The sequence below is a fragment of the Melospiza melodia genome, chromosome 1 (genome assembly GCF_035770615.1).
Source record: "Melospiza melodia melodia isolate bMelMel2 chromosome 1, bMelMel2.pri, whole genome shotgun sequence".
Classification (NCBI taxonomy): Eukaryota; Metazoa; Chordata; class Aves; order Passeriformes; family Passerellidae; genus Melospiza; species Melospiza melodia.
Window position 1 is genome coordinate 17,662,206 of NC_086194.1, and position 18,079 is coordinate 17,680,284.

At 38.1% G+C, this 18,079-nt stretch overlaps 1 protein-coding gene across 1 annotated transcript in view; it reads right to left on the bottom strand.

Moving 5' to 3' along the window:
• Positions 1 to 1,330: 1,330 nt before the first annotated feature.
• Positions 1,331 to 18,079, bottom strand: part of GPR158 (G protein-coupled receptor 158) — a 185,918-nt gene continuing 169,169 nt past the window's right edge. The window contains exons 8-11 of the mRNA XM_063149670.1: positions 13,940 to 14,078; positions 9,842 to 9,947; positions 7,781 to 7,927; positions 1,331 to 7,023 (exon numbers count right to left, since the gene is read on the bottom strand). Coding sequence (XP_063005740.1) covers positions 5,572 to 7,023; positions 7,781 to 7,927; positions 9,842 to 9,947; positions 13,940 to 14,078 — 1,844 coding nt within the window. The 3' untranslated portion in view covers positions 1,331 to 5,571. The remainder of the gene's footprint in view (positions 7,024 to 7,780; positions 7,928 to 9,841; positions 9,948 to 13,939; positions 14,079 to 18,079) is intronic.

Here is an 18,079-nt window from a genome sequence, read left to right on the forward strand (position 1 = left end):
AACTTTAAAAGTGGTGCTCAAAAGGCACCCATCACTTGAGAGAGCAAAGCTGCCCTCAGTTTGAGCTGAACATCCTGAGGTAGTACAGTGAAAAATCTCCAGGCCTTAATTTTTTGGTATCTGGACTTCTTGCTTTCGAAGCACTTGTACACAGTTCATTTAAAGAACATAAGTAATTCCCTTCCCTTCTTTCCATCTCATGTTTCCATGACACCTGACAGCTTGACTCAGACTGTTCCCCAAATGGCAGCTTTCCAACCCAGGAGACCCTGGGACAGGTGCATGTGAACACACACATATGCCCATGCAGGAACCTACCTGGGCTTGCACATCAATAATCAGTCATTAAAAACCACCAGGCTAACAACTGAAAATAAACTAAGTGAGCCTAAACTATCTGTATTCATGCAGACATAAGAATGCACAGAGGTTGTGCTGGATGAAATGTTCATGTAGCACCATATTGAGGAGTGGGTGATTAAGGTGAGAGAACTGGGTGATTATGCAAAGAGAATTATACTACTTATCAGCCATCTAGAGGTTAGGGATTTAAGAATTTTCTATCCACCATGTTCAGGGATCTTGATGGATTTGTCTTCCATGAGCCCTCCAATGCTTTGTGAACCCATGATATACACAGCAATCTATTAAAATGAGCTCCACAATTTATTCATGACATATGCAGAGGAAAAATTCATTTATTTTAAGCTGTTGCATGATGGCCACCCTGGGTGTTCTATAGTTCCTGCACAACAAAATCCAGCAAATTCCAGACTCCTAATTACCTTTGAATCATTCACAATTTTTTATAGGTCTCATCCCTCTTTCTGAGTCATCTCTCTCCCAAGGTAAACAAGTTGCACTTACACAGCTGCCATTCTCTGCCTCTCATCTTTTTTATTCCCATTCTTTGTATCTTTTCTATACCTGTCAGACAGACATTTGAGATGAGGAACTCAGGCATGTGCACACATAGTACAGAGGAGCTATAGGATTTTACAATGACATAGTAATATGTGGTCTATTTATTTCCCCTTGTTTTCTAACATTGTAGTTACCATTAAATTCAAAAGAATATAGAATGGACTCTACAATTTTGACCTCAAAATTGCAACCACTGAGCAAACAGAGCTACTTCCCTAACATAAAATTCTGAACATAGTGCATATCTACTCTAATGAAAATATAAGGAAAAATCCAGAAAATGATAATGCCATGATCTGATCAAAGAAGCTGTAAAGTTAGTTACTTTACAAGTTTGATGGGAAACCTGTAAAGTTTGGATCAATAATGACTTCAGAAAATCACAACACAAAAGCCTGCAGACAGATTTAATATAAATGTGCTTTATTGCAGAGAAGTTACATTATTTACATGCTGCAACACATTACAACATAAATCTATCAAGTATTTCATGGTGGATGCTGTTGGTTGCCAGATAACATTGTCATAAGAACCACATTATAAAGTGAAGAGACTTACAGCTTTATATACTCTACAACTTGGAGTAGCTAAAATTTTAAAAGTCAAAGGCAGTGTTTGCTCAGGCCTGCCTGTTGTCATATGCATGCAAAAGCCTAAGGAGAGCAAATATAAATGTCTTGTCTGGTTTCAGGTCTATGATGCCACCAAAGCTGATGATAGGTGTGCACTGATTTATATTTTAAAGCGCATAATCTTGCATAAATTATACAAGTCTAATAAGATTGGTATAAATCTAATTACTTATAAACCATGGCTTAGAAATGAAGGAGAAATGCAGCTTGCACATGCATTTAGAAGGACAACCTAGCAAATGTTTGTGACCTTCATGTTTATTGTCTTTTCTCTTAACAGATCTGCTAGAGAACATCTTTATAACATCTTTACTCTAGAGTTGCACTTCTCTTGGCTAAACAATGACAATGAAATTCCAGAAAAAGACATCTAAGCAATCTAGTCAATATATGCTGGTGGAGAAAAACCTATGAAACACAAAACATTATTTATGTCTAACTTAGTATGTCTTCATTAAGCAATGCTTCTAGCAGCATCATAGTGCGATAGGATAGTTGAGTGAAGTTTGGCCCCTCATTTTCTTAAAAGTGAAATAATTTAAGTCCCAATTGAATCTGTAGCCCAAAGATCAGTTGCTTAATAAATTGGGGAAAGCTTTTTTGTTTTCTAAAGGAAAGTTTTCCAATTGTGTCAGTCTTAGAGGATGTGACTACAATGAGCCTAAAGAACCACAACAGACAGTTTTTAAGAAGTGAGGGAAAGGGTCAAGACGAAAGAAATCTAAACCAAACAAGAATATACAAGCCAATGCCTTCCCTGGTTAACCAGCCATTGCTTTTTGCTTTCTGTACAGCTGGGCTGTTTTACACCAGCCAAGGAGTGGCCTTTATTTCTGTGTTTCTAATGAAGTTATCTTTCCAAACAGAAAGAAAGGGAAAGGAAATCAAGCAAGTACAGATATACAGCGGTGGCACGGACACAGTCATGCACGACGGGCTCGATCCTGCCAGGACTGCAAGGGGCAGTGGTGCAGTGTGGACACTTTGCCAATGTGAGTCCCCCGTCCTCGGTGCTCGATGCACCCCTACAGGGCTCCTGCAGAGCAGGGCATGGGCAGTGTGGCCTTGCTCAGCTCTGAGATAAAGGATGGAGGGCCAGATGAGCAAGGGCACGAGGCTGGTACCTGCTCCTTGCAACCATCTGTCTCCAAGAGGCAGTGAGTACATACAGAGATCTCCTTCCCCCATCCCTCCGTGGATGTCGCTTCTAACCTCACAGTCGAGCTCCTGTAAATGAGCCAGGGCAGCCTGCCATAAGCTGTCCCCCTGTCCCAATCCCAAAAACCACTGCTGAGACTGCAGAACTTCCCTTCAAGGATAGGAGAGGTGTAAGATTGTCACCATTTCAGCACGTTTAAAATTGTGTATTTCTCCACACACAGGGTCAGTGTGCTCCTGGAGGCCTCCCAAAAAGCTCTGTTCCTAGGAGAGACTTCTTCCCATGGAAATTCAGGGTTATTTTCTCTCAGAAAAGCTGACCAAGTCCCACTGAAGCTGACAAGACAAGTTACAGACCAATCTCATGAGTGTCTAGGACTGGGAAGGGAGAATCTGAGCACACCAGGTCTAACCTCAACTCTTTTCCACACCAAGGACAGAGGTGGATTTGGGCTGCACATAGGATGCCAGTGGCCCTGTGTGTGCAAAGTGGGTGCATGATGTCCAAAGCACCCAGACTCATATGCCTGACTCCCTTTCATGGGTGGAACAGGGATTCTGGGTTGAAGGGTCCCAGTCAGATCCCCTAGACCATAATTATGCCCTACAAAAGAGGGATGGGAGAGTCAGACAAGCCCAGGGTAGTAAAGACCTAAGTCAGCACATCCCCATGGTGGAACTGAGCACTATCCTGGATAACCAGGTTGGCTGGGGCAGTTCAGTCACTTAATCTGGAGCTAATAAGCAGAATTTATTAGTGAGGTAACATGTTTAGACAGCACCAAGACCTGAGTCAACTTGTCCCTAGCTGGCTCAGATGTTGGCACATGTCAGGTCTGGGCTTAGCAGTGGCAGTAGGAAAATCAGATCCATCTTGATCTGTCAGTCTAGACATGCCCATAGACTCCTCTCCTTTTTAAAGGACAGAAAAATCCTCATGCCCAGGTTGTCTTAAGTCCCTCTGCTCATTGCATTTTATCTTAAGCCACTTTTTCTATGATGCCACAAAAATCAGTTTATACTACATACGTGTATGTGCATGTGTGTATTAGATATGACATTTATATATATATATATTAAACATATATAAATATCTATTTTTATATATATTATATATATTAAACAACACATTCTTTTCAGTCATCCACATTTCATGTTCCACCGAATCCCATCACTTCTCTCAAATTGCACAAGTTCTTTAGGACTGAGTTGTCTTTGTTTTGGAGTACACCAGGTACAGCCAATTCCTGTGAACAGCACTTTACTGGTACTGCGTTGAGATGGCTGGGGCTGTTTAATTACTGCTGACACTCCTCAGAGGAGTTCAACAAGTCCTCAGGCCCTGATGGTGAACTGTCACTAAGACTCATAGTTGTGAATGGGCCACCTATGAATTAAGCTCATATGCACGATGAGGACTGTAGCTATTGCTGAAAAGTAGCACTGTATCAAACACCAACTTTTACTGTAAATGTACATATAAATTTAAAAAAAGTCAAAGCATTTTGGACAGTTGGAGAGAGATGCCATCATTTCCGTTCCCAGCATCGCTTACATTTGCATATGTGGGGGAAGAGTAATATTTTGGAGTTCTCACTCCAAGAGCCAATTTTTTGAGGTTTGCCAACAGGGGTAAACAGTAAAGTGTTGTTCCATAAATAAAATATCTCCCAGAGCTGTCTGGTGTTAGTAAAACACAATCATTTCTGGGGTATATTCATTGTAATTCTTGCTTGTCTTATTTAACGGGATAGGTTCAGTATGAAATACTGAACAAGATTATCACCATCGATGTTTAAAGTAAGATTTTTTGTCTCAGATATTTTCCAATTAATAACAAAAAACCCAGATAAGTTGTCCTACCAGTATATGCAGCTAAGACAACTGAATTTGCACTATTGACAAAGTCTATTAGCATTAAGAGGGAAGTGCATAACTTACTGCATATAAAACTCCTGAATAATACAGTATCAAACTATAAATATAAATAACAGAGAGTAAACAAAACAAAAAAAAAAGGACTATATAAATTACAGGAAAGAAAAAACAAATAATCTCCAAAGCCCAAAACAATTTCCCAATATGAATTATGGCTTCCACAGCCAGTGAAAGACTACTGCGATTCTACATATAAACAAAAAGGTCTACAGCAGGTATTTTAACTTGCAATTAGAAGACAGTATCTGCAGATTGCATAAATATGTTGTTGTGTCACATAATATCAAAGTTATTTGCAAAAATTATACAATCTGGAATGCTTTAATATGAGACACAACAATGTACTTAAACACACAGTAATAAGAAAATGAAAGCAATCATTTTATAAAATATTCTTGGGATGCATTGAGTTAGCAGTGCTATTTAGATTAAATATGAAAAGTGAAAAGTCATCACTTTACTAAGCTGCTCGTTGGTACCCCTTTTTGCCATCAGGACATTTTCTGTGTCCCACTTCTGCTGGATCTTTAAAGTCCCAAGGGCAAGTTACAGCCAGTTACAGCATCCAGAAATAATTTGGTTAAGATCTATACTGTGCGTTTGTTATCATCTTATTATTTTTTCTTTTAAAAGAAAAATTGATTTCACAAAGGCAGATTTCTTTCATTGACACAGTAAAATCCTTGGAGCAGGGACCATATTCTGGGCACTGCTAATCACATTGTTGGCACTCAACATATAAATAATAACAACAATAACGATAATTTACTTTGCTTAACTCCTACATATTTGTAGTGCTGATTCTCTTGATTAAAGTGATGCTCCTTAGGAATTTTCAGATCCTTTTGGCCTAAGTCCCCTCTGTCTTTCTTGTTGTCTCTCTTCTCAATGTTGCTACTCTCCTCAGTCCAAAAGCCTCTTATTTTCGAGGTGCTGCTGTTTTATTTGCACTTATAGCAGAGGTGTTCAATAAAGCTACACTTCTTTCTGCTTTTGGTAAATCTGCTGTATCATACTCCCAAGGGCAGACTTCAGCTCGAGATGCTAAAGGTTGCTGTATGTAACTACTTGGCTTATGGGAGTTAGATGAAAGCACGTTTCCCTCAGAAGAGGTAATTTTTTTCTGTTCAGCCAATTTATTGAGGTTTTCCTTTTCTGCTGTTTTCTGGGGCAGCTCTTCCCGCTCTCCAGGATGAGTATTAGGTGTATACCTATTAACATTCTCACACTTCAGCCCAGGAGACACCTGGGACTTGGAATTTGACTGATTTTTCTCATTTTCAAAGATCTGCTTCTCTTGTGTCTCCTGAGTGGCTTCCACCTTCTCTGAACTCTTTTGATTTGACTGTTGGTGCCCCTCAGGTGTCTTCAGCTTATGATGAGTCTTCCCCTTTGGCTGGGAAGGGTGGTTTTTCTCTGGCTCTGAGGAAGCAATAGACACATGTTTTTGAGCTTTAGAGTCAAAAGGCACAGGACCAGGAACTTGGTCATATATCTCCCAAGGACAAACTTCTCCTATGTCGAAATTCTCCTTGTGTAGAGACTTACCTGGCCCTGTGTCTGGATTTGCAGGTGTTTGACTGACCTTTTGCTGTTTAATAATTCCAGATTTATGTGTTTTCTTTGTTTCCTCAGACTGGGTAGAGTTTTTCCGGTGGGAATCCTTATGTTCCCCTTTATCGGAGGCTGAATGCTTTTTGGTGGCCTCCTTACCCTTCTGCTGAGATTTATGAGATTTAGTGCTTTCTTCTAGACTTTGTGTTTTACCCGTTAGTCCCAGAGTCTTTTCCTTGGCACTAGCAATAACACTGAGGGATTTTTGTAACACAGATGTTCTTGGGTGCAGAGGCTTCTTATCGGCACTTAAATTATGCGCACTTGCTGATTTGCACACCAAAGGGACAGATTCAGTAGAGACAGCTTCAACCTTTTCAGGAGCATTTTTGGTTAATTTGTTACCATTCAAGGAGTCCAGAAGTGTTTTCTCAGAAGCTATGACTTCTGCACTTTCTGTAGTTAAGCCATTTGGTTCTTCTGTTTGATCCCTAACATGATCGTAAGTGCTGTGGGACTTTTTTAAGGAAAAGACTCTGTTTTTCAAAGTATCTTCTTTTGGCTTTGAAGAACTTGTGGAATCTGGTGGGTTTTTCTTCAGTGTGGCCAAGTTCTTCACAGCACTGTGCTCCATCAGGTCCTTCTCGTCCCTGGAGCACTGCCTGGTGACTGTCTCAGGGATTTCTGTGATACGCCGCATTATCGAGCGCCCCAAGCCCTTTTTAGAGCACCTTTTTTTCTGGAGATGTGGATTATTAGCAATCATCTTTTTCCTTTTATAGATTTCAAGCTGAGCATATAGTTTCTTCAACTCATCCTGCAAAGCAAAGTGAATGGCAAAACTAGTATTTACAGAGTGACTACAGTCAAACAAGCAGACTGACGAATGCAAGACCTATTGCTCTAGAAAGGGCATTAAACTCATTTCACTGTCTTTTCTAATTCTTGAATATGCCATTTCTCTATCAACTTGAATCCCATTTATTTTCCACTTAAAAAATGTTCAACTCTCATGCACAAACATGTTACTTTCCATAGCATGCACACTTCATACTCATTTATGCTGTTTCAGATTTCACAATGCTACAGTGTGTGCTTTCCTGCTGAACTCTATAGCTGCTTTTTGTTCTGAGAATATAAGGCCTTTAACCATGTAAAGTAAGAAGAAAGTAATTTTCTCCATTATTCAACTTTTAAATTTTTTATCTTTAAAATAGTTATGCATGCTTATGTATGTGTTACGTACAAATAACTAATTAAACTGAAACCAAAATCTGTTTGCACTTCAAAATAAGTCAAAGAATCTATGTAAACTGAGTAACAACTCTTGCTGAGGATGATTCCTCCTCCTTAGCCACCACTATGACTTTTACTACAACTAGTGATGCAGCATCTCTTCACACTAGCAAATACTACATGAGAGTTTACATGACCTGATACCGCAATCCTAAAAGATCTAAGCTGGCATTTTCCAGCTGATATCTGCAAAGACAAACAAATGCATGCAAGTTGGAGTTTCCTTCTAGGAAAAAGTGTTCTTGAAAAGGAATGCTATTTAAATGAGTTCTATGTACCCGAATATCTTCAGGATCCAAACTGTGTTCACTCCATGCTGAGTTGATACTGCTGTTCAGATAGGATCCAGACCGACCCATATCAAGCTCATCTTCATAAGCTTCTGTAGCTATATCATCTCTTGGGTTATTGCTTGAATGCGAAAACTGCAATAAGTATTCACAAAAAAAAATTCCATGAGTGCAAAAGTTTACTTCAACATCAGTGTAAGAGCTTACAACAGTTTTTACGGTACAAGGACCCTTGTACAGATTCGATGTGATTCTCAAACTCAAAATATTAGTTAAACTTCATTGGTTTAAGTAGTGTCCCACAGAGTCTCACTCAGTATTGTATGGAAGGAACTCTTATTTATGATGGCTTAACATGATAAATCTTAGAAATTTGCATAAGAAAAAAAAAAAGTCCCTACTTATTTTGATATTTGTTTGAACCTCTTTAAATGGCATTTTAATTAGGCTGGCATGAAAACAGACTTTCAGACATTATTTCCAATAAGGCTGCTAAACCAGTAAGTCACTATTTTATACAATATACATCTTAATAATCCTGCAGAAAGCAATTCTCCTATTTTAGATCCTAATCCTGAAAAGGAAGACATAAGGCAAGGAAAAAAAAAACCACAAAAAAGGGGGAAAAAAAGAAACAAACTAATGAAAAAGTAGACAATTTTTTTTCTTCTATGTTTCACCAGGTCCTTGAATCAGGAGTTGGAGTGAGGTTGTCATTATTGTTTTGTTCATCTTGATTCACTCATCTGAATTTACTATTGTCCACATAGTCATCTGTCTTCAGGACTTTATGAATAGAACTAAACCTTGTGAATCTTTATTCTCTGAATTCTTTCGTGTGTTGGAAGAAAAGTCTGTGCAGTGAAACACAGATAATAAGCTAAAAATGAAAATGCTGATTAGTAGTTCTGAGTCAGCTTCAGAAAGGTCAACAAATTTTCTAGGCTAGTTTAAAAAGACACGTCTGAAGATGTGTAATATCTCTGAAGATATGTAATAAAGTGCATGAATATAAAATAGAAAATATAAGATTATTGCTAAAGACCAGAAAAGTAATTTAAATTAAAACAAGGTTATGCAGTATTAAGGCTGCATCAATGGGTTCTTAGTTATGACTGTTCAATGTACATATATTTGACAGTCATCAGCATACCCTGTTCTGACACACAGGAAAAAGGCAGGAATAGCAGCTTCATTAACCTGAAAATTCTATCAACCTGAACTGCTTAATGCTCTTTCTTCATATGTAGCTTTCACCTTTACTGCTATTTTGACTCTTGAGCTTTTGATTAATAAGGTTAGTCATTTTGAAACCCATTAGAAAGTCATTCCTTTCGCTGGGGTACTGTCCTCAGGAGGAAGTTCCACTCCATTCCTGGGCACTGTTGCTAGGGACAGGAGGAGCCACATCTCCTGCCCCTGGTGAGATGACACTGGAGCTTCCAGGAGGTGTCTGTGCTGCAGCTCAGGGGATTTCTCTGCCCTTCCCTGATCCTGCCCTCACCATCTCCCTGTGCCCCCACAGCTCTCCTGGCTCCCAGCACCGTTCCCGGCTCCCTGCCATGGCCCTGTCCCCTCCCAGTGTGCATCTGTCTGTCCAGGCTCTGACTTGCAAAGGGTTCTCCTTTTTCAGCCTGTAACTGCCTGGTTTAAATCCCTACCTCCCCATCTCATGGCTAGTCCAGCCTCCTGATCCCAGTGGTTCTACACCCTTGCCTGAATTTTGTCTGTTCTCAGCTAACTCTAGCAGCAGCATGGTCATACAAATACCTAAAAAAAAAAGCACAATTAGGCAGGATTATTTCCTTCTTCTATTTATCATATCAACATTTTAAGTACTTTAAACTCCTAGAATTTTGAAAGCCGAAAGAAACTTTGAAAATGTACACTTTTAAAAATAAAAACAATACAGCTTTCAAGGAAAAATAGCCAAATTTTACATCCTCCTTTTCTATCAGTTGCTGCTACATTTACACAGAAATGCTTCTGCATGACAACATTTATCTTCCTCAGACTTGGCAAAAGAAAACAGACAGCAGACTCAAATACCTTAGGGATCAGAAGTAGCCCAACAGTGACTGTCACAGTCAAATGTGTATGTGCAAAGAACAGCATCAGCATCCAGTCAGACTGAAGTCTTGAAGAAAGAATGAATCTGAAAATAGAATTCAGGGTTGCAGTTCACTGCATTTCTCCAGTGCATTACATTTAATATCTGTATTATTCCTTAGGTTTCTTTTCACTGAATGGCCAAACACAACTGGTTTTGTTCTGAACTGCTTTCTAAAGACTAAAAATTACATCTACACACTTTCCCTATGCTAAAATTTCAAAACAACTCTGAAAAAAAAAACCAACAAACCAAAATATAAAAAGAAACAGACCTTAAATTATACTGCTTATTCCATATTTCTCACTCCATTGAGCTGTCTTTTTGTTTTGTTTATAATGTCACAGTTTCTTTGCCCTGAGTTATGGCAGCTTACATACATTAAGGAGCTGAAGGGATGGTTTTAGGTTAAGCACATGTACTATGATGAATTGCAGTGCACTTTTATAAACACAGGATGTCCACAGATCACAGCTATTGAGTACAGCTGATAAGCCATCCAAGGGAGAACTGAACTGAAATGCATCTTAGCAGGGAGCAGAGAAATGATCTTTATAGCAGGACCGCCCAGCTCACTGCAGTGGGATCCAAGAGCCTGTGAATGCTTGGAAATGAGTGGCTGAACTTGTCAAACAAAACAGTCCCTTGCTGAGCTTTCTAAAGGAGTGGTAGAAGAAGCAGTGCAGTTAAAGCTGAGGCATGCTTGGCTTGTCTGCCTTAGTGAGCTCCCAAAGCCAGGAGCAGTGAGCAATGCAACGGATGAGCAGATGTACTGCTGGCTTGCAATTTCCAGGTTAGCAAAAAGCATTCAGATAGAAATGACATTTGCAACTTATCCAAGTTCACAGATGCATTTTGAAGAAGCTTTTGTTAACAGAAATAGTCTGGCATGAAACACTGGCTTACATGCTGTAATAATACAGTCATAATTACTTGTTTAATACTTTGTAAATGCGATGTTTTATGAACACAACAAAATATCCCAATTAATTAATTCCTAGAGAGTTCCTATTGCTTTGGGGTGCAAGAGAACATGAGGAGGCTTAGGCCTGAGATTTAGCAAACTGAACACAACTGCACTGATGAAGATGACGTGAGAAACTGATGGATGCAACAAATAAAGAACAAAAGGTGAACAAAAGTTACAGACGGTGCTAGAAGGGATAGCAAGATTTCACAGGTGGTTAATAGGGAGTCATTTGAAAGATGGGCAAACTTCACAGGTAATTGAAGGACCTTTGAGGGAGCAGAACTTGCAAGGTCAGTGGCACTGGTGTAACCATATCAGCAACAGAAAATAAGATCATGATTACCTAGATAACAGCATCACAATTGCCAAATTTGAAGACAGATGCAGGAAAACTGTGACCAATAGGAAAAAAATAATGAGGGTGGTTGTTTATTTGGAAGACAAGAATTGGGATAGGTAGATTATAAGGTAGGAGGGAAAAAGCATGGAAAGAAGGGGGGGATAAAATGGTTAGTGACATGTAAGCAAGTTGTCACTGAGCTCGGTACCTGACGTATCTCCCATCTTCTCATTAAATCCTTGCTATGTGTGATACCACTCTCTGCATGGTGCCTGTGTGCAACTGATGAACAAGCCTCAGGCAGCACGTGGGTGGCCCCTGGGAAGACCCAAAGTGTCATCCCAGGCCCAGCTGCAGAGGAGGAACAGGACCAGGCTGTGTGTGGGACCTGCACTGGCCCCTGTGGGCAGCCAGGTCTGTGTGACTGCCCCAATAGGATCTGCTCAACCTGCAATGGAGCCAGCAGCAGCCAGATCCATCAGACACATGGGAGAAAGCACCCACATCCTGATGGCCACTACTTTTGCTTAACCTTTAACAGATCTAATCCTCAGATTCTGTGAAGGCTTTTTTGCTTCCTTTATGCTGGAGACCTTGACTGATTAAGGTATCCATGCCATACCATGCCCCTGAATGCAAAATCACATTTGTAGTAGCCATTCAGCCCTAGCAAAGATGGGATTTCTATTTGAATGAGATTTTTTACATATAAATTTTTGTTTTCTCAGTAATATAAGAGAATGAGCAATGCAAGAATTTAATACTATGATTATCTGAAGATAATCCAGAGTCCTTTGTCTCTGAAATGGGAATACTTTCAAACAAAAACAAAATGCAAACAGTTCAAGGTTTTATGTAGTGCTCACATCAATCTTCCATGAGCTTTGGGAGTTTTCAGACTGGATGGCTGCCTTGTAAGTGTCCTTCAAGGCTCCAGTACTTTCAACTTCAAGACAATTCAGGTATGTCATATAAATCTAAGTTTTACATTTCCGCCCTTTCAGTTGCATCCAGAACTTGGCAGGGAAGATAGAAGCAAAAAAAAAAAAAGGAAATGGATTAAGAGTTGGGCATGCAGAAATGGACATAATCTCAGGAGGGACTGTGTAAATTTTTTTCAGTCTTATCTATAAACACTACACAATATTTCTTCAACAAACCAGTATATATATTAGACAGATGGGAAAGAATCAATACAAAATGTACATTAAAAAAAAAAAGAAAAGAGGGAAAGAAGGAAGAATGGGATCAGCAGACCTTAGAGACCTTAGGCTGCAGGCACAGGATTGTCAATAAGACAAACTGAAAGACTTAATCCCTTTGTATCTCCTTCATAAGGGATGTATTAAAATGCCACATTTTCTCCTTTTCCCCTTTCTTTCATTCAAGGTTACTTGCCTCCTGTTCTATTGTTAAAAGAAACTTGGAGCCTACAAAAATACCTCTGAACAGTATCTTCTAACATGGCTCAACACACAGTTTAGGAATGTACATTAATGGGGGGAAAATTGACTGAGAAGCCATCATATTGGTAATGTAATTGTATTGTATGTATTGTAATATTGGTAATAATAAACTCAAAAGTATTATAAGTGAATTTTACATCTATCAGGAATGAAAAGGAAAATGCTGCCATCAAATAAAGATTTTAAACAATAACTTTGCAGATGTTTGTATTAGGGAGTATAGATTTTGAGTGTATGTGGGTGTTGAAATACAGGGTTAGGAGAAGGGGAAGGGAAAGAAATGGCATGTCTGAAAAATGCAGTGAACTGTATAACAATGATAAGAGAAAAGAGCACCAGGAAGGAACAGAGATGAAGGATTTGCTTTGCTGATGTTTAGTCAGAAAAAAACATGAAAGCAAAATAAAGAAGACAAGGAGAAATGTTAGTGCCAAGACAGACCAAGGAACAGAGAAGAGTATTTGAAGACTGTCAATGAAGTAATGTAAAAAAACCCCAAACAACTTAGTAGATAAAATCTGTTAGGAGGTAAAAGGAGGTGTGAAAATGTCAGAAGAAAGTCTTAAGAGTTTTTACAGGATGAGATGAAACTCATGTTATCTTCCTCTTTTGCATTTCCTGGGACCAATTCATTTTTACAGGGTACTCGGTAGGAAAGCCAGATTTAGTAAATTTTCATGTAGCTCTAGCAAAGACCCTTATTCATTTGTTACTACCCAAATAATTTACAAGTATGAAATGCAGAGCTCATCACAGACTTCAGAAGAAACATGGGCTTTATATTACTGATACAGCATTATATGTGTAACAACTTTTTTATGTCAGCATATAAGACACTATGCTTCATGCCCAAACCAGTACAATAATCTTAACACATAGCTGCAGCTCACCAATCTGTTACACATCAACAAAGTTCATACAAACCAACATTCTTACCTGCTGTTTTTCTAGGGATACAAAACAGTGAGTGTATGTAGATGACTGAAGACAGACAGTGGCATTGCTATACCTAATTTATCATATATACTGAACTTTGATCTAAGAAAATATCACCTAACTATACTGAAAAACCCCCTAATTATAAAATTTCATATTCTTGGATCCCATGGGAACAGTTTTAAGTTTAGTAAGCACTTAATTTGCAGAAACAAATATTTAGAAGACCTTCCATTATGCATCCTATCCCATTCACCCACTCTAAGTTGTAACATAGGAAACCTGAAAGATAAATGGTTAATTACTAGATCTACAGATCACTTGCCTAATTGTATGGAATATAGCAGAGATAATGAGCTCATTGTGAACTGCAACAGCCATATAACGTGGCTCATGAAATGCTGATGGGACTGTCCGCACTGCATAGCAGAGATAAACACCCCACAAGAGGAATAAAAATTCAGCTGTGAGAAGAACAAAAAGAAATAATTTGCAATTAGTTTTATAGATGGAAGGAAATTTGAAGCACTACAGTATCTTCTGTATGTGTGAGTATCTATGCAAAGACAATACACATGTATATAAGTACACACATAGGCAGTCAAACTCTTTTGGATATTGTCATTGTACATGATATATTTGGTTTTAATTTTACACATCTTTTTCCACATCAGGAACCCTTGCATTCATGGTATTTCAGTTTACCAATTGACAAACTTTGAGACAATATCTAAAAATGTCTTGCTTGATTTCATAATCAGTACTACAGGAGTCTGACATCACTTCAAATAACAAGTACTTTTAATTGTAGCACTGGTTCTTGTTACAGAGGCAGATACAGTGCTACTACCAGACTATATGCTTTTTAAGACAACACTTCCATTTCAAAGGTTTATAACTTAGATAAAACAAGACATTTTGTGTTTAAAAAATTCCTCTGTTCAAGACAGTTAATTCTCCTGGTACCCATAATATGACAAGTCACTTCTGAGGGTCTAATGCACCTAAAGCAATGATGTGTTTCTTTTAGGAGAAAAATGAGTAAAGGAAGAAAGGAGAAAAAGTAGAGTGTCTGGATCAGCCTAAACAATTCAGATAGAGACAGCTCATCTGCACCCAGCAGTACACTGACTTCAGCTTCCAGTGGACAGCCTGATGCGACATCGTTTTGACCTTGATACAAACGAGGTGATTTCCTAACCACCTCAAAAAAAACTCCCAGAAAAACACCCTACAGCTCTGTCATGCTGTAGGGAATAGAGCTGGTGCCAGTCCCTTGCAGTCTGGGTTGCCAGTGGCTGGAAGTGTTTGAGTGTCACCCAGTAATGTGCAGGTCCTGTTAGACCTCTGCAATGCCAGCACTGCTCCAGAACAGCTTCAGAAACTGTGATCCCACTGTTACTCATACACTGATTTTGTCTTGTTGGATTTTTGCAATAGAAACTACACTTAAATGCAGTATAATAGAAAATAAATTATTTTTCAGACTTCTTTTTGGCAGTAATTTTTCTATACTGTAACTAAACCTGGTGATCAGTGGTATCACCCTGTGGAACTGGTCAGCAAATAATTACTGGTCTGGTTTCAATAATGACACAAATGCTTGTAAACCTCACCATTAACAGCAGACAAAAATATAATGTCAGCACTGGATATGTCATTAGAACACACCCTCCAGATTCCTCCACTTTTAGTAGTCCATGACTGCTGTAACTTATCTATAATACATTGTTATACCATTTTGAAACTTCAAATATTGCTATTAATTCCAGCTAAAATCAATAAGAGACAAATCTGGATAAAATTAATTCAGTTACACGGATCTCTGTGCTATGACAAGAGCTCAGTTTGAACTCTGAACAACACTTTGCACATTTCTTAATGAAAAATACATGTCCTATCTCCAAGATCCTATTTCTACTAGAACACAGCCTTCATAGACCCAGCAGTTACATAAACCCAAACATCTGAAGGGGCATAATCCATCCATACTGCTGGTTTTGTGATCTTCCTCACCAAATCCTAACAGTAATAAACTTTTTGATCTTTTGACCAAGTAATAGTATGATTTGAAGCCTTACTGAGTGTCAAAATGAAAAAAAAAGTATGAATCTTCTGAGACTCTGTGTCCCAGTCTGTTTTGAGCTCAGCAAAAACACACATGCAGGTATGTTTCTCCCAAATTACTCATACATTTGGGCAAACTGGCTGTAACTTCCACTTCATTTCTAGAAAATTAGCTATGCTATAAATGAAGTCTATCATTCTGGTTTCTTAAAAACTCCTGCACAAAATTACTTACAAAGCCATCTTGATCCTGAAGTCTTTCCTGAACAAAATTGGAATACAAATTTGGCTTCAATAAAATAAGAATAAAGGTTTTTTACAAATCTTAGCGTCTGGGATTTTTTCTTTAGGTAGTTGCCTCACATATGCAGAATAATGGCACTGGAATGTATTGCTCCAAATGACTGTAATTTATTGCTTTCATTGCTCCATAGTTATTTAGAATAAATTGAAAAGCAGAAAATGGTTGGAATTAGGCTGCTAAAGCCAGATCACTGTATCTTACTGTCCTGTCCTCTATGGAAACCCTTCATGCTAACACTGTTCAGCAGGGCTCCTCTAACATGCCAGACAATGCCTATTTCCTCACATTTTGCCTTTCATTCAAACTTTCCCTGCTCCTCAACATGAGCAGCAGAACTGAATAGATGAGCTAATTGTGAATAACAGGCACACTCCACAAAACTACCCATGGTCTGTTCTTCTTCCTCTTTCTCAGCTGAAGTGAGAAGAGCCCCAAGTTTGTTTGTGACTAAAAAGATCAGTTACAAGTGCTAACAGAGGCTGAGAGTGTGAAAAGGTTTGGCTTTCAAAGAAATAAAAAAAAAACATGTAAAATTTCATTTGCTGAAGGTATTCTTACTTGAACTAAAGAGTGAGGGCCAAATTTTGCTTACTTTTAGAAGAAAAAATAAAACTGCTGTAATTTTGAATTAGTGGTTTTTGGTTGGCTTTTTTGTGGTTTTCTTTTTTTTGCATACAGATCAAGTAAAAATGAAAAAGTCATACTTCCATTTAAAAAAAACCAACAAAACCCTCACAACCCAAGCATTTTAATTAGCTAGGCTAAGTAGGAATGCAGGAAACATCTGATCTGCAGATCTGATTAATTCTGAAAATTTCAGTTTTCAGTTTCACAATCATAGTTGCAAGGAGTTCTTAAGACAAGAAGCAATTTCAAAGTATTAATATACTGGAGCATAACAGCAGTTTGTACCATTCACTGCATAATACTTTTAGAAAAGCTTTACATTTAGAGCAGAGTTGGCATTCCTGTCTGCAGATAATAATTACTGTGACATCTGGTATGGAACACAAATACAGAAGAGCTCTTAAAACATAAGGTAAAATAACAGAGTTCCTTTACTTGTTAAGTCCAACATTACAATAATTTCATCAGCAATGACAAAACAGACTGATAGAAAACCAATTTATTATCTCAACCATTAATTAAACAGATTAAATGTATGATGTAAAAGCTGTGTTTGGGGGAGAAGTCAAACTCCTATAATTAGCTACAGATGGTTAGTGCAATTTGCAACAAAAATCTGAAGGTGTTAAATATTTTTGCTGTATTTTTTTCCTACATGGCCTTTTTACATTTGCAACATAAAGTAAGGTAACATATTAATGTATTTATTACTGCAATGAATAACAAAGATATAACAGATAGATAGATAGATAGATAGATAGATAGATAGATAGATAGATAGATAGATAGATAGATAGATAGATAGATAATTGAGTATATCTGGCCACCATGCAGCAAGGTTCTAATGTACAATTCATCTCTCTCTTAGATTGTTTATGGGACACTAGTGACTGCTTTGCACCAAACATCTTTAATGGTCAAAATCTATGAAATGTGATATGAAATTCCTATTTGGCTTGCTGAATAATTTTCCACTAAAAGTCTGGTATAGAAAAGTGACTTTCTATCTAAAGAAATATCTTAGCATACTGCGTACCTGTCCAGAGCAAACTCAAAGCTCAAAACACATGATCTTGTTTCTGTGATTTAGCACAAGGCTTATAAATTATCCCATTTCATATATTAAGCACAAAACCTAAAAATCCTTCCTTTTCCCTTCTGAAAAAATTATGGAAACTCCTATGAGAGAGAGCTGTCAGCTGTTCTCTGGACAGAAAATGCAAAGTCAAAACAATAAAACATAAAAGAGCTCTGAAAAAAAACCTTGCAGCAGTTACCCAATAATGGTGCAAAACAGGAATTCAGACTTGGGAGAAAAACTCTGATAGATAAGAGGTTAAGAAAAGGCACAGTTGCTTTAAAGGCATAAATGGATGCAGATATAAATGGAAGGTAGGAGATGAAAATGTAAAGTGACCTCAATATGTCATGTGCACAAATGAATTAGTCTTTAAATATCTCTCTTCT